The sequence below is a fragment of the Dromaius novaehollandiae genome, chromosome 6 (genome assembly GCF_036370855.1).
Source record: "Dromaius novaehollandiae isolate bDroNov1 chromosome 6, bDroNov1.hap1, whole genome shotgun sequence".
NCBI classification, from domain to species: Eukaryota; Metazoa; Chordata; class Aves; order Casuariiformes; family Dromaiidae; genus Dromaius; species Dromaius novaehollandiae.
Genome location: NC_088103.1, coordinates 38,825,350 through 38,841,285, shown reverse-complemented (window position 1 = coordinate 38,841,285; position 15,936 = coordinate 38,825,350). Strand labels below are relative to the sequence as shown.

The window sequence follows — 15,936 nt, the reverse complement described above, 5'->3', positions numbered from 1 at the left end:
TTGTCACTTACAGGTTGTAAAGATGTATAAATTATTTTCAGGGATAGGATACTTGTTGTTCTGAGTCTTCTAGAGATCCAATGGAGAGAGGTTCCTCAGTGGAACCTGCAGCACCTGCACTAGGTTCTTGTGTTCTACTACTTGTGTAATAGCAGGTAACTAACTTTTCTAAGTGTTAATTTGTGTATTTCTTGTTTTTTTTTCTCTAAATAGGATAAAATATTAAAATATTTACACAGATTAGGTATTCTTAGCATCCTCTTAAGGTTTACTCAGATATATTAGCATATTAAGTATAACGAGAATTTATTGTCCATAGCTCTCCTTCTGTAATATGAGAACCCATTTATTTGTATTTTAACAATTTTGACTGATACTTGTGTTTCTTCGCTTCTGTTCAGATTTCTATTCTTATTCCCTTTTCAGCACAAGTATAAGGAGGCATTTGAGAAAATGAAAGGACAAATGGTTGGCTCACGTGGCGTGGATGGTGATATTCATATTGCTCATTCAGTTCATGCAGCGTTGGTACAGAGTGATGTAAGTATCAGAAAGAACATATGGGTATTTTGGACTTCTTTTCCTAACAGAACATAGTTCCTCATGGAAGATGTACTGAGCTGTGGACTTACTACTTGCCATACTATTTCAAACTTAAGGCTTTTTCTCACACTTTCTAGATACTTTGATATAATCATGATGTTATCATTTTTTCACGTTATTTACAATAACATTAATTTGACAGTAAAAACAGATCTATATATTCTCACACAACTCTTGCTCCAAGCCACTGTTTCCTGGCATAGAGCATTCTACTCTGCAGAATTATGACTCAGAGGTGGTTTAAGTTGAGAATTACTAGTATTCTTTGCACACAAGTAAATTAAATTTGGTAGACATTGAAAGTTATTCAGTGATGATTTTCAATTTACTGTTTTCTTGAAAGGCTATAGAATGAATGAGATTATGGAATTTCAAGTTGGGTTTTTTTGGTCATACAGTGGTTCCCACTTGCTCTTGGGGGATGGTAAAAATCACATTTCATTCATTGTCTATAAACGTTGTGACTGTTCAGTAACTTTTAAACACTGTGGCTTAATTCAGAAAGCAGTGAAGCATTTGTCTGACTTTAAGCACATAAGTAATCTCAGAAGAACTATTTATCTCCTTACCAAAATTACACATAACAAGCCTGGTCATGGATTTAGATGGGAATGTGTTCATGGATTTCAGTGAATGCTGGGCTTGTGCATCTTGTGTGATGGTATGCTTAGATTCATACAGATAACAATAAATGTCTGAAGAATTTGGCCATCTGCCAAGTTCCTTTAAGTTATTTTGATGAGCATCAGCAATTCGTGATGTTCATTATCTGGATGAACTGTCTGAATATCTGAAGTTTGCACAAGCTTATCTGGAAATTTTGTGTAAAAAAAATTCTTTGAAGATTGCTAGGGCTTTCTTTTCCTGGCCAGAGCCAACAGGTGGGGGAACCCTCCTGCACAACATAACATTTAAAATTACGAAATGAAACTGGCCAAATCAGTAGAGATCAACAAATATTTTGAGTGAGGACTGGTAGTGATTCTTATTGAAATATGTCTGTTGGGCAGTAACTTCAGGCAGTAACTTTAACTTTTTGTTGTGCTTTCTAAAAATGCAGTGAATTAAGAATTCATTTGTCAGTTTGATAACTTTATAGATTCGATGTATCCGGTTTTAACAAAAAATTAAAATTATAAAAAATATCTTGGTCTGTTTAAATATAATGTAGATGGATGCTATTTTGACCTGGAATAGACTGCAGCATGTTCTAATTATAGATATTGGTCATTCACAGTACAGTTAGATATGCTAGGGAACTTACTTTTAAAAAGAGTAATTTATACTGGAAAATGGAGAAATATGGAGAATGTCTCTTTTGATCAAAACCTGAATTTTGATTACTGTGCTGTGATATATATGTGATCTGTTTTTAATTTGGTAGGTGAAATATAAGCAAGGTTTTGAGCATACAAAGGCTCACTTTCATCTGCCACTGGATATGATAAACTTTGTACATGCCAGGAAAGCCCAGTCTTTGGTCAGTGAACAGGAATATAGACAGCTGCTGCACCAGTACACTTCTTTGACTGATGATGTGAGATTGCGATGCGCCAAGAATGCACATAAACTACAGAGTGAGGTAACTGCAAAACATCCCAATGATATTTCCCTACTGGGTCTGATGCGAGATAGTTCTGTCTCAAACCATGACAGCTGATGGTATGTATTTGAACAGCAGTTGAGGGGTAAACAATGGCTGTTCCTCCTTGATTACATTCAGGAATGAGACATTTATCTTATTAGGTAGTTGTACAATGTGTGTGATCGCACCATTCCAAGATGTAAAGTACAGTAGTATTTGATGATTGGGAAGAGAAGTATTTGCAAGTGGGGATGATTGTACTGTTAGAGAAATACTCTTTTTAAGGTCTTATTAGCCATGCAAACTGTTTACCCTCTGACCTTTGAGTTGGTTTGCATCTGGGTGTAATTAATGTGTATTTCCAGAAGCAAGATGCCTATTGTTTAAAAATATATCTGATTTGTAAAAGACCAGTAGACTGTGGCCCAAGATATAACCACTGAAATTCTAATAAGGATGAATTTAGCCCAGTATGTAATCTTCAGTAGAATTAACTGGATAATGCCTTACAAATTCAAGGGTAGGCTGTGTCTGTAGGCAAAGCCCTAAGCAAAGGGCATTTAATAGATTATATTGCCTCAGGAGTCCTCAGGAGATACTATATCTTAAAAACAAATCTGGCCCCAAAATGCCACTGTATATCAGTTTTACACTTTTAACAGTCTTAAAGATGGCAGACTGTATTCAAACAAGTGTTAACATCAGCTGCCAGTTGTACTGCCCTAACTTGAGTGAAAGCACACACAATCAGAGATTCTGAGGCAGATTTCCCTCCCTCCATGCTTGTCTTCTGAGTTGGGAGTAAAATGTTAATTGGTAGCAACACTCTTACCAGCCATCTGTAATAGCTGGCAACAGGTGAGTAAAGAGGCCTAGCTTTTGTCCTTTCTATCTGCTCACAAAGGATATTTCCTGTGCACAACACTGTGATGTCTTTGAGTCCAGAGATTAACACTGGACAGACATATGCATGAGAGAATAAAAGAGGAGTTGATTCTGCTCTCCTACATGGCTGAATAAATTGAAGGTAGAATTCATTTTCATTACAAGTGGCCTGTTGAACCAAAACTCCTCAGTAAGTACAGCTAATTCTTACCTTAGTAAGCAGTAGCAGCTTCCAGATGTGCATCGAATAATGCAAAACTGTGTTTACTAGTTGTTTGGTCTTTCTAATTTTTTTGAAGTAGAGAATAAAATGATTCTTGTCCTCATCATCACTCTTCTCATCATCAAATGCAATAGTATTTGTCTTAATGTATCTAGCTCTAAGCTATTGGTAGTATTTGAAAAACTAATATTTGCAATGACTCACTGCTGTGTTTGATAGTCTAGAAAACATTTTAACAAAATTGATACTGTGGCACAGCACTGTTTTCCCCTAGTGTTTCTTGCTTGCATTATGAGCATTCAGAACTGTTTAAAGGCAAGGGTATTTTGTCTGAAATGTTACTTATTAAAAGTTCCCAGCTTTTACTGAAGAATATAACTAGTCTCATTTTATATATATCTATACATAAATAATATATAGATATGATTTATATATTATATATGAATAAAAGTTATATATCTAGGAAAAGTTTCTTTTCAAAGGTACAAGTGGAATTTGGAAGCCCAAGTATCATTCAGTGTTAATGGGATTTTGTACTCTTCCGAATCTTACGTTGGTGCTGTCTATGTCTGTTCATGATGAATGTGCCCAACACACATGCATGCACACACAAGCACAGGAACATAGCATATAGTATATTATCTCTTTGTAGTAGATGATAATTCTAATGGATTTATTTGAATAACCTTATTGTGTATTTTTGATGAATAAATATAGGGCATCTCAAGTGCAAACTTGTAATTACTTCTGCTTGGTTTCCCTTAGAATTTATACCGATCTGACATGAACTTTATGCGAGGAGTTGGATGTATTACTTCAGGGGCCCTAGAGATTGAAGGAAAGAAGAAAGCTTCTGAACTCATCAGTGAGGTAACAAAAGAGGGTTTTGATTTCTGCACTACAAACAAGAGTTTGCCAGGTGTCTTTCTATTAAACTGGGCTGGCCAAGTGACTCACTGGATAATGCTAGGCTCCCTCCCCTTCCATTTAATCACTCCATTCATGTCCTAACTACAGATGGGCGAATCTAGAGTTCAAGGTTTTGGAGACTTTCCTAACTGTTTTCACATATCTTTTCTCCTGTGTTTCAGACCCAGATGGTTGTTATTTTATGTGATTTATTTTAGATTTAAAAAGTGCCTTTTTAAATAAAAATAAGTCTGTGCACTTTATTAGGCACCTTGTACTGTTTTTCCAAAATTCGACTGACTTGCAGAGTGCCCAGTGCCAGAGTGACCATTACGCTATCCTCAGCTCTCCTTCTGCTTTGCACTCTTAGTCTGTTTTTCACTTCCTGCCTTTGTGTCCTATTCTTTTACCCCTTTGTAATCAGATTTTTCTTTCCCCTGTTTTGTTCTCTCCTTACACTCTCTGCTAGTTTCAAATCTTGGATCTATTGCCATCACGTAGATGTGCAAGTTGCATTCCAGTGAATAGATCCCTGCTTGCAGTGAGCTTGCAGTTATTTTGTTCACAGTTCTGACTTAGCACCACTGACCAGGTGGAATCTCATCTTTCCCACAAAGATGAGCTAAAAAAAGCCTGCCCAGTTCAGCAGGCTTGAGCAGCACCTTCTGTCTGGATTGTATTGCCTTTCTTCTAATTTCACTAGCCAGGGTTAGTGATACGAAGGGGTGAAATAACCTCATTGCTGTATTGAGCAAAGCAGCGTATTTTTCTTGAAGTACACAGAATTCCTTATTTACTCTTAGTTTCCCCTAGTGAGACAAGCATGCACCAGAGTAGAAAAGGTAATTAGCCTTATGGTTAATAGATATGTATCCTTTGCAAAGTAGTGTTTTAAGCATAAGAAGCAATACTAGAGCACTACTGTTAGAAAAAAGTCCCTTATCTGACAACACAATTTAGTGATTCTGTTCGTTTTTCTTTCTGTGTGAACTCAGAGTAAATATCGTCAGCAGCCACATTCCTTCAAGTACACATCGGTGACAGACTCTCCTGGCCTCCTTCATGCAAAATTCAGCAATATGATTGCTAATGAGGTAGGCTCTTCTAATGTGAATCAGAAAATACGCTTTTCAAAATGCAGTGAGCTAGGGTTGGCGGAGAGGGAAAAAAACAGCCTTGTTCTGAGAAACAGAATGTATCAAAAGGAAAGAAAACATCACTGCTTTCTGCTTTGGCAGAGTTAGATCACAAAAAATTTACTCCTGGATAAACATTTAGCACCATTTTTCAGTTCAATCTCTTTGTGCCAAATAGTGCTCATATAATAAAGTCCTGTCATCAGTTTTTTATGCATGAAACAAAGCCTCAGAATATCAGTCTGGTGGGTGTTCTTGCGGGAGTGCACTTGAATAGTGTGGCCTCTTTAGAGGTCTCCTGAAAAAGAATCCCTTTTCTAATTTTTGAAAAGAAGACAAAACCCCTGAGCAAATTATCAAAATCTTCTACAATAATATGAGGAAGAATCAAAGTTAGAAAATATGGCCAGTCTACCAGAAATATCTACCCGTTTATTTAATATATATTCATGATGCTCTTAACATTCTTAGGTCTATTTTTGGCCTTTTGGCCTGCTGGGAACGTCCTAATGCAAGGCTAAGAATATAGCGGGTTGGCATCCTGATATATACGGAACAATTAATTTAGAAGCTTTTTAATACCAGAAAAAAAATGCAATTGCAGTTGTGTTGATATATTCTTAGCTGGTTTTGTGCTGGCCGATAATGGTTGTCATAATCACAAACAACTTAAGTACTTCTGTTACTTTTTTGAAACATTAGAAAAATGAATTGCAATTGTCTTTTTTGATCTCTTCTAGCGCCTGTATAAAGCAGCAGGAGAGGACAGTCAGCATCGCTATACAGCAACACTGGGTCTGCCTGAGTTTACACGGGCAAGAATAAATGCAGCCAACCTCAGCGACGTAAGAGCTTGTTATATTTCTTATTTGTTTGGACTGGAGGATGAATTGCACAGGGGCAAGGAATGGTGGATAAGTCGAGGAATTTTTAGGTCTGTTGTATTTATGCTTTCTCCAATTTGATTTTAACGATATCTATCTCCATTAACATGTATGCAGTTGTGAGTAAATTAAATCTACATAAGGAATGAGACACATTTTTTGTCTGAGTTTGTAGCACTTCGTAAAGATAATTAAAAAAAAAATCCTTTGAGAATGAGGAATGAAACTCTAACTCAGAATAACAAATGAAAGAGGTTTACTTTGTTTGTTCCTTTGAGCATTTAAAAGTGAAACAGCAATCTACATGTGCCTTTCCTACTTTAGGCGAAATACAGGGAATCTTGGCATAATCTACGTGCTCAAGGCTACAAGCTGACAACGGAAGCACTGCCTTTCCAGACTGCCAGGGCCTCCAGAGAAATTGCTAGTGATGTGAGTTGAATGATTCAACCTTCCCTCTTGCCTAATTTCTGTTAACTTCATGTAAAACAATGTCTAAAGCAGATTTCACTGAATTAAAGCAACTCCGTAACCATGTGAGACAAGTGTGAGACAGAATATATTACTTACGAATGAGATTCTTTGTGTGAATTTAAAAAAAAAAATCACTGCTAATCGGGAACCAAGCTTGGTTAAACATCTTCCAGTGGGAAATAGCTAGTGAATTGAAGTATTTACAGACAGCCAAATCAAAGAGATACTCCAAGCTCTCCAGGCTTTCAGCTACTCCTATTGTAAAGTGCCCAGTAATTCTGTCCACTAGCTTTGAATTGGCTTTTGGAAGTGCTTAGTGTCCCTGAGTTGAAATGAAGTCACAAGAAGCTGAGTGTTCTTTGAATCTCTGAAAATCAAGAGCTGGCTGTCTGGTTAGGATGTGAAAATTAGTGGATGCTCCTGTAAATGTGCCCCCTTAATTTCTGAAAGAAGGAAAACAAATTTTCTTACCCTTAAAAACATTTTTTCTCTTGGATTGTTATTTGCAAAACACTCAGACATAGTGGTATCCTTCTAAAGTGTAATTTCATCTCATCCTTGCAAGAAATTTGAGAAATAAATTATAAGAAACACCTACAATTAAACTAAAATTAAGTTTAAAAAGAACCTCTTAATTTTATGTAGCCTTTAGTTGCATATTTTTTCTCTAATGTGATAAAATACGAATATATTTAATGTGTGTTTGTTTTATGAAGCAACTACATCTAGCTGTAATTTACAATGTATACTTAACTATATTTTGCAGAGTGCTTTTGGTTATAGCTTCAGATCTGCTCTAAAGGGTACAAGTCCCTAATAGAATTACATCCACTTACAACAGATCTGAATTTGGCCCTTCATCTTTGAAGCACTTTATAAACATTAGCTAGTGTAATTTAATCCTCACAACTCTCTTGTGTGGTAGATAAGTGTTATTATCCCATTTCAACTACATTATGAACTCTTCAGGGCCCAGGCTTTCTCTTTAAAGTTTCAAACACCCTGTTGATGCTATATAAATAATCATTATCATCATCATCACCATTTCACAGAGAGGATAAATGCAAGATCATAGGCAGAGTCATAGTCCCAGCTAAGATGAGAATGAGGGGTTGCTGGTGCTTATTCTTGTGCTCAGACCACCATCTTAGGCTTCTCAACATAGTTATTGATCCAGGAAAGCTGAATTTACTCTTTCAAATAGTTGGGTGGCATTTGCAAATCTGAAGGCTACAGAGTGCATGATGTTTCTCTTGTATAGATTTTTTGTCTTTCTTTTGTTTGTTTCTTTTATGTTCTTATTCCTAGTAATGGAAATAGAATTCTATGGGAGATAAAATAAAAATGCGTGATCTGAGGTTAAACATGATCTGTGCTTTGGGCATATTCAGAGCATATGTTGAGTTGTGCTCAACTTAAATGTTGCAACTACTGTGGTATCTAAATTTGAGAGCAATGAGAGATTCAAACAATTACTTTCTGGTGCTGTATAGCCTGGCTGTTTTTTGCAGTCAGCATAGGTGTTTCAATGACTTATCCTAAGTTAATTAGCTAGAGTAATCAGTCTAACTTTGGCCCTTTGTCACTTTTATCTTCTTTTGTTTTTAGTACCAATATAAATACAACTTTGTGATGGAGAGAGGAAAGCATGTTGGTGCCAGAAGTGTTCTGGATGATACCAGGTTGCTGCATTGCTTGCATGCTGCTAAATTACAGAGTGAACAGGAGTATAAGAAAGGATCCCAAGGAGTGTGGTCTCAGTACCATCTGCCCATGGACATGGTGAATCTTGTCCATGCTAAGAAAGCCCAGGCCTTAGTGAGTGATCAGGATTACAGAAAAAGACTCCATGAGTTTACAGCAGTCCCAGAAGACATGAAGATGAAATGGGCCAAAAGAGCCCATATGCTGCAGAGTGAGGTAAAGACTTTCTTTCTGTTAACTGCAAATTGAATTTAGCAATAATAAAACCTTACATGACTGGCACAAATTGTATATTGACATTGGGCAATGTTTTTAGAAAGAGCACTTGTAAACCTAGGTATGCATAGCAGCAGGATATCCGATTGCTCCACGCATACAGAACATAAGTGAGTCAAACAGAGGTTCTCATGTTATACGCCTGATGGAAAATTGGTGTGGTCCATATTACTTATTCTAGAGCTGGGGAATATACAAAATCATCTCTCAGTTGGTTAGGTCACAGCCAGCCAGTGGTTTAACAATGACTGCTTTACATGCAGAAGTCTTTGGGCAGGAGGTTAAATGTTCAGAGGTTGGTTTGTGGTATCATGTTAGAAGGCCATTTTACAAACAGAGCTGGTAATATCAAACAACCAGTTGCCCAGATGTATTAGCAGAAATTACTCATGCAAATGTAAGTTCAGACAAAGTTCGATCACAGAAATGATGGAATCAGCACAGGCAACATCCACGTTAACTTTGTATGCTTCTGTGTTCACGTGTACATTTGTTCAGGGGGATAGGCCATTGTCCATATCTGCTTCCAGATAGATGCAGATATTGAGTGCATGTATAAAGCTGCCTGTATGCAGGTAGTTGTATTTTGACAATTTAGGGTCCAGTACCATCTTTCATTAGTCACTCTGTAGCAGGAAGCTCTGTTTGGCTGTTTTTTGTTGTATAAGAAAAGAAGCTGAATGATTCAGCAAGGAAGTGAAAAAGGTTGCTCCAAAGTTGTGCTGATTTTTTTTTATATGTCTTCAGGGAACTGATCGTTTACTGAGCTCAAGATTTTATCGAGAGACAAAGTGATGGGATATTTGATGAGAAGATATGAATAGATATTCTATCTGTGAAAGTCAGAGAGGCAATCAAAGCAATGGAGAGTCCACATCCTTCTTTCTTACTCAGTGTACTTGCTATCTGGTATCCTGAATGCACTCTTCATTGCCAGAAAAGACACCTTAAAAGAACCCACTGTGATTTATGTCTTCAAATGAAAGCAAATGATCCAACTGAAGAATCCCTGTTGGATTTTGTTATTACGATATCAATTGTCTTTGTTCTCTGTCAGATGGAAAAAGATGTTACCCCAGGAAACTGAGATATCCAAATGTAGGACAACAAAAATAAGAGAGCAAGTTCTGTGGGGCTTAGGAATGAGTAAGGGAGTCTCAGTTTCAGTTTCAGAGTAGCACAATAGACCCTAGAGAGTGTATTCAGTGGGGAGAACAGAGTTTGTCAACTGCATTTTAGTTGATCTTTCACCACGGGAATTTTACTTATCAAGTCCTCAAAAATATTTCATAGGAGTCCATTTTATATGTGTATATATACATATTATGTGTATACATGCATGCACACACATGTACACACTTGCAAATATATGTGTGCATAATAAAAATGTACATGCATTTAAGGCCATTCCCTGAGTAAAGTTTTCTAATCTTCTTTCTCAGGCTGTCCAGTAATTCCTTATGTACCTTCTCTGAAGTCACAGAAATCTCAGTCTATGCATTCCTCTTCCACATTTATTAGTCTTGTCACCCTGCCTCGCAGATCAGCACTACTTGTTCATTAAACCTTTTGTTTCCCAGTCTATTGTTCAGTAGAGTTCTCTAGATGCCTCCTTTTGCCTAATGACTAGTCCTCACAATATGCTGCTGGTAGAAGACAGGGTGCTCTTAGTATGCAAGTTGTCTTAGGCTGTGGAGGTATCAAATGGGTTTAGGAACCTTTTGGGGATACTCTTGGGATGGAATAGAAGCTGCTGCTAGATGCAGTTCTTTGTCATTCCAACTCCCATTCCTATTTTCTGCTGTAACGGGTAACAGGTGGCTTGTATTTTGCTTAGATCTAGATATGCAGTATTTTCTAGCTTTTACCAATCTGTGCTGGTGGCTTACATTGCAGGAAAGTAACTTTTTCGGGGACTTAGTCCTTATAGCTTATCAGGGTGTACTTTAGAGCTTGCCTACAAGGGACAGAATAGGAAATGAATAAGGACCTCGGGGCTTTTAGGGACAGGTTAGGAATCCAGAGAAATGATCAAGTTGGTTTTGTCTGATCTCATCAAAGTCTAGTAAGAGTAATTTACAGCACCTCTTTGAGCCAGCTGTTTGTTATCTCCATCTTGCATATAGAGAGTCTGAGACTCTGAAAAGCTGAGTGATGGGGTTAAAGTCACACAGTGATCCACTGTCACTCTGAAGAGGAAGTCAGAATTGTTGGAGGAAGGGTTGCTTTACTGTCTTTCACTTTTTATTAGGTCTATCTTGTTTTTTCCTCACTGAATCGGGAGGTAGAGCAAGCCTTTAATGTGGGTAGAACAGAGTAATGGTCTCCTCTTAGAAATGGGGTTAATGACGAAGTATGCACCAGATAAAATAATTAGTATTCCTGACTTGAATTCACCTCAGAAAATTATTTCAAAAGGGGTTCTTTTACACCCAGTACAAACAGGTTATTACTTACTGCTTTGAGTCATACTAATTCACTTGTGGGGCCTCCTCTTGTAACTTGCATATGATACATTATTTAATTCCTGGTGGAATGAACAAATGCAAACAGTTCGGCTTTACGATGTGATATATGCATGGCAAATGAAAAACCTCGAAATGTTAATATGAATCAGGAAGTCTTTTTAAAAACCTTAATAGCTGTGGATGCAAAACTGATAGCTAACGATTTTCATTTTTAACAGCGTCGCTACAAATCAGACCTGAACTTCATGAAAGGGGTTGGTTGGATGGCTCTGAGATCTCCGCAGATAGAAAGTGTAAAGAAGGCTGGAGAGCTCATCAGCGAGGTACCTGATAAATCTTTCATGGGATAGCACATCTGTAGGAATTGTTTACCATCAAGGCTCCTCGTTACATGACACTTACGAATGTAGCTTATCATTTCCTTTTGATGCAGAAGCCTGTTTATACAAGGTGTAAGTTACCAAGAAGCGGTATGGGAGATACAAGTCCACTGCGTGACACTTGCTGAATATTTTCCATTCTGAATGAAACACAGGAGTGTAAACAAAATATGTAGCAATAAATAAATGCAGTAAATTCTGTTATGAAGTTCTAAGCAGGTGATTATGGAAGTGATACAGAAAGACACAGCATTGACAATCACATTGAAGGGGGCATTAGCCTGTTCAGTATCCTGTATTACTGAAGAAGAATTATGAGCTGTCCTAAGCATAGTATTTGAGAGCTTTTCGCATGTGAATCTTCAATGTAAAACCCTACTTTCACAAACAAAGTAAGTCTGGTGCCTCGGCACCACTGAAGTGGTATAGTGGCATCCCTACTCCCTAGCTGAAAGAGCAGCTCAGACTAAAGCAGAATAGTATTTTTTAATACTGTGGCCTCAAGAAGGTGATTTTTTATGTTTTACTCTAGTTATCACATATTTGGAATCCTGGTTTATCTCTGTCTAACATAAACCTCTTGGATTTTGTTGTTGTCTTCCCCCATATCACTTGCAGACAAAGTACCGTCAGAAGCCAGAAAGTTTGAAGTTCACTGCTGTGGTTGACTCTCCAGATTTGATTCATGCTAAAAATAGCTACCTCCAGTGCAGTGACGTAGGTTTGGTTTTACTATAAATGATCTTAACTTTTGTTGCACTTTAACGATTTGACCTCAACCTTGCTTCCAGTATCAGTTGTATTCAATGATTTTTGACTCCCCAGAGGTTGTACAAGGCTGGAGACTCTGAAGCCAGGCACAGGTACACCCTGCCTCCCGATCACCCAGATTTTATCCGAGCCCGCCAGAATGCACTTCAAATCAGCGATGTAAGTAACAGAGCCTTTTACCTCAGGGTTGGTAATGCTCATTTAAGGGAAACAAAGTTGCTTGGGAATGAAAAAAACTTTCCCGAATGTATAGACACTAAGTTCTTTGCTGAGCCTGACTGAAAAAGCCAGAGGTTGTGGACAGCCAACTTCTAGCTAGGTCTGAGCGGGTGGGATTAGGAGAAGTTTATTGTTTTTGTTGTTTTTGTCTTCCTTTTGAGAATCGATTCTGCTTTCTAGGGCAGGGAGCTATTAAGCATTTCAGTCTTCGAGACTAGCTGTAGTTAGTTATAAATTTAAATCCATGAACTTCCATTTGGGTGGGCAAGGAGAAAATAATCCTTCTCTTTCCTTGACTATACAATCTAACTTCATAAGGTTGCAACAATGTATTTTAAACTGATTCCTTAGACACAGTTGTCATCAACACAGATGCAGCGGCATCAGTAAGTGGGATTGTTTTAAAGAGTTTTGCTTCCACACTACCGCAGACAGAGGCACATTGTCTATCCTACTTTTTGTTCCCTGTGTTCTTTAACTGTAGAGTCAGAGTGACCTTAGTTTGAAAAATTCTTTGAGTTCCTGGTTTGTGTAGGAGGTGCTCTATAGCTGAAAGAAACAACTAAGATATACATTCTTTGAAGCCATAGAGGAAAAAAATAAAAAGGGAAAGGGATGATTGCACACGAATACAGGATCAGCCGTAGACCCATTAGCAGGGCTTACAATAATACTTTCATAGCTTCTACGTGGACTGTTCTACCAGTTCATGCAGGACTTTTGCCATCTCAGTTTACATTCAAACTAAACACCACCTATTCATCAGTGAAACATGAGAACACCTTTTGAAATGTGAAGTTGACTTTGTGCTGGTTTTTCATATGGTCACAAACCCCAGAAGGGATGAATCAGAGTCTTAAGAAAGCAAATGAATAAAACCTGAAAGGGAGAACTAGAAGTGTCAGCTAAGATACAGTGGCTGTGTAGTGGGAACAGCAAATTAGAAGTTATTGTAAGAATACTACTAATGGAAGAAGAATCAAATCTAGAGCAATTTCTATTCAGGATGTGAATGTATTTCATAGCCTTACAGTCACACTGAATATGTTAGAAGTAGCTGTTATTCCAGATGAGTTAATGAAGCCACATGTGGCTGGGGATTGAGATAGGGAACACTAGAAAAGCTTGAAATAGCTGATATTGAAATTATGATGCCACGAAACCCAAGACACTACAAGTAGATGCATCAAAAGAGAGAATAAGGGCCATATCAATGCAATATTGATGTGACTGATGCATCGCAGTTTCTAATAGAAATTAAATCAAATAAAAAATAACCACATTCAAGTACAAAAAGAAACCCTGGTGGCACTTTTCAGATGAGACATTTTATCATTACGGAGAACAGAAAAGAAGTTGAAGTCCTATAGAAGTGGATCAAAACCTTGGAGATGGTACTGATGATTCTAGATACAAATAAACCCAGCAGGATAAAACATTTATTATTGCAGTCACGGGACTACATTTAAGAAACTCCAGGGGAAAATGACTGTTTTGTTCTTTTCTTTTCAACGCAGAAAGTATATAAAACATCTTGGGAACAGACAAGGGCATCTGGCTATGATTTTAGGATTGACGCCATTCCATTCCAGACAGCAAAGGCTTCAAGAGAGATTGCTAGTGATGTAAGAGTCATTTTATTGCAAACACTTCCCAACCCTCTTCCCATGACACCCCCACCCCTTCAAAATGGGTAAATTCTGGCCTAAGTGAACCTTGTAGTCTGGTTTGGGAAAATTGGTGACCTGGTTAAACCAAATGCTGGTAAGTGCAAGAATTTCCAACTATAGACTCCCATTAATAATATCCAAAAACAGATTAGTGTGTTTCATTTCAAAGCTCTGTTCTTGGGAAAGAGGTATATTATGATATACTTCAGTAAAGTAGGCTATGAATAGTCAAAGCATGAGCTTGACTAGAGTGGGTCACCTTTGAACACATGAGATTGCAGTTGGCAGGAATGCTGAAGATGGAAGAGCTTCATTGCTTGAGCTGTTTATTGGGTACACTGGACAGCACAAGAATAAGAGGAACTGTGGATGCTTTCAAGAGATGAGTATTTGGGGTTCCCTAATCTTTCCAGTCCTTTAATAATTAGAACGGAGATCCTTCTCCTTGAGTGTCATGTTAGATTAAGTGATACACTTTGGTATCAGACAAACCCTTGGTCTCTGTGCACTACAGGAAGCACTGATAGCTAGGGGAGGATAAGTTATTCCATAATGGAATTTGAATGTAATCTGAATCTGAAAATGAGATTTTCCTCTGTACCCCTTGCAGTACAAATACAGAGAGGCTTTCCTGAGAGATAAAGGTCAGCAGATTGGATTCCGCAATGCAAATGATGATCCCAAAATCAGGCATGTCCTCAAAGTGGGGAAGCTTCAGAGTGACAACCAATACAGGAGTGGATATGCCCAAAACAGGGTGCAGTTCAGGAGTCACCTTAACCAGCCGGGATTCCTCCATGCTAAGAGAAGCCAGCAGCTTGCCAGCAGTGTTAACTACAGGCAGCCTCTTCACCAATACACTTGTGATCCTGAGCAGCTAAATGTGAAGCATGCGAAGCAGGCCTACAAGCTGCAGAGTGATGTAAGTATAGCTGAGCAGAGTGGTCCATTCAAGTGCTAGGAGCTGTCTGTGGCAATGTGTTCTGCAGACTTTACCTAGCAGCAAAATTGTATTCTTAAAACAACTGAAGTCTGTATGCTGAAAATGAACAATTTGTTAATTATTGATCCTGTTGCTCTTGATATGCACTCTCTTGAAGATCCAGGGCATGCAGTTTGAGAGCCAAATGAAATAATACATAGTGGCATGTATTTCATTCTCTCAGGTCAAATACAAGTCTGACTTGAACTGGACCAGAGGCATTGGCTGGACTCCGCCAGGTTCCTACAAAGTTGAAATGGCAAGAAGAGCTGCTGAGCTGGCATATGCTCGGGGAATGGAATTGCACAGTGCTTCTGCTCAGTATGAACCTGAAGTTGTAAGTAGAGTAAACCATTCTTCTCACAAATCCCAACAGCGCTGCTCACCAGAAGGCAGGCAGGCATACATCCCATTTAATGCTTTTGAATGCTCCCTGGAGACTACAGTTCTCCCCATTATTTAAACAGAACATATATATACTTCCCTCACTGAGTTCTGTGGCTGTGTCTAAACCTTAATTTGAAGGAGCTCCTCTAGGGAGTTCAGCACTGTCATGGCTGATGATGCCACAGGATAGGAGTTAGTAATATTTTGGGATGTATTGCTCTTTTGCTCGTGGATGTCTTCATATCTCTAGACATCCTGCTATCTCCACAGAGAGCAGAAGTGGAGGTGGAAGGGACTCCCTATACAACTCCCCATCGCTTTTCCTAATTTCTGTAAGGCACATGTGTTGCCATGTAATCTCCACTGACAGCTATATTGAC

General features: G+C 38.2%; 1 protein-coding gene across 1 annotated transcript in view; it reads left to right on the top strand.

The window, feature by feature from the left end:
• NRAP (nebulin related anchoring protein) overlaps positions 1 to 15,936 on the top strand; it is a 54,867-nt gene that overhangs the window by 37,753 nt on the left and 1,178 nt on the right. Inside the window, exons 29-41 of the mRNA XM_026117538.2 lie at positions 427 to 540; positions 1,988 to 2,185; positions 4,062 to 4,166; positions 5,201 to 5,299; positions 6,082 to 6,186; positions 6,550 to 6,657; positions 8,308 to 8,619; positions 11,366 to 11,470; positions 12,146 to 12,244; positions 12,353 to 12,457; positions 14,035 to 14,142; positions 14,798 to 15,109; positions 15,354 to 15,506. Coding sequence (XP_025973323.2) covers positions 427 to 540; positions 1,988 to 2,185; positions 4,062 to 4,166; positions 5,201 to 5,299; positions 6,082 to 6,186; positions 6,550 to 6,657; positions 8,308 to 8,619; positions 11,366 to 11,470; positions 12,146 to 12,244; positions 12,353 to 12,457; positions 14,035 to 14,142; positions 14,798 to 15,109; positions 15,354 to 15,506 — 1,923 coding nt within the window. The remainder of the gene's footprint in view (positions 1 to 426; positions 541 to 1,987; positions 2,186 to 4,061; positions 4,167 to 5,200; positions 5,300 to 6,081; positions 6,187 to 6,549; positions 6,658 to 8,307; positions 8,620 to 11,365; positions 11,471 to 12,145; positions 12,245 to 12,352; positions 12,458 to 14,034; positions 14,143 to 14,797; positions 15,110 to 15,353; positions 15,507 to 15,936) is intronic.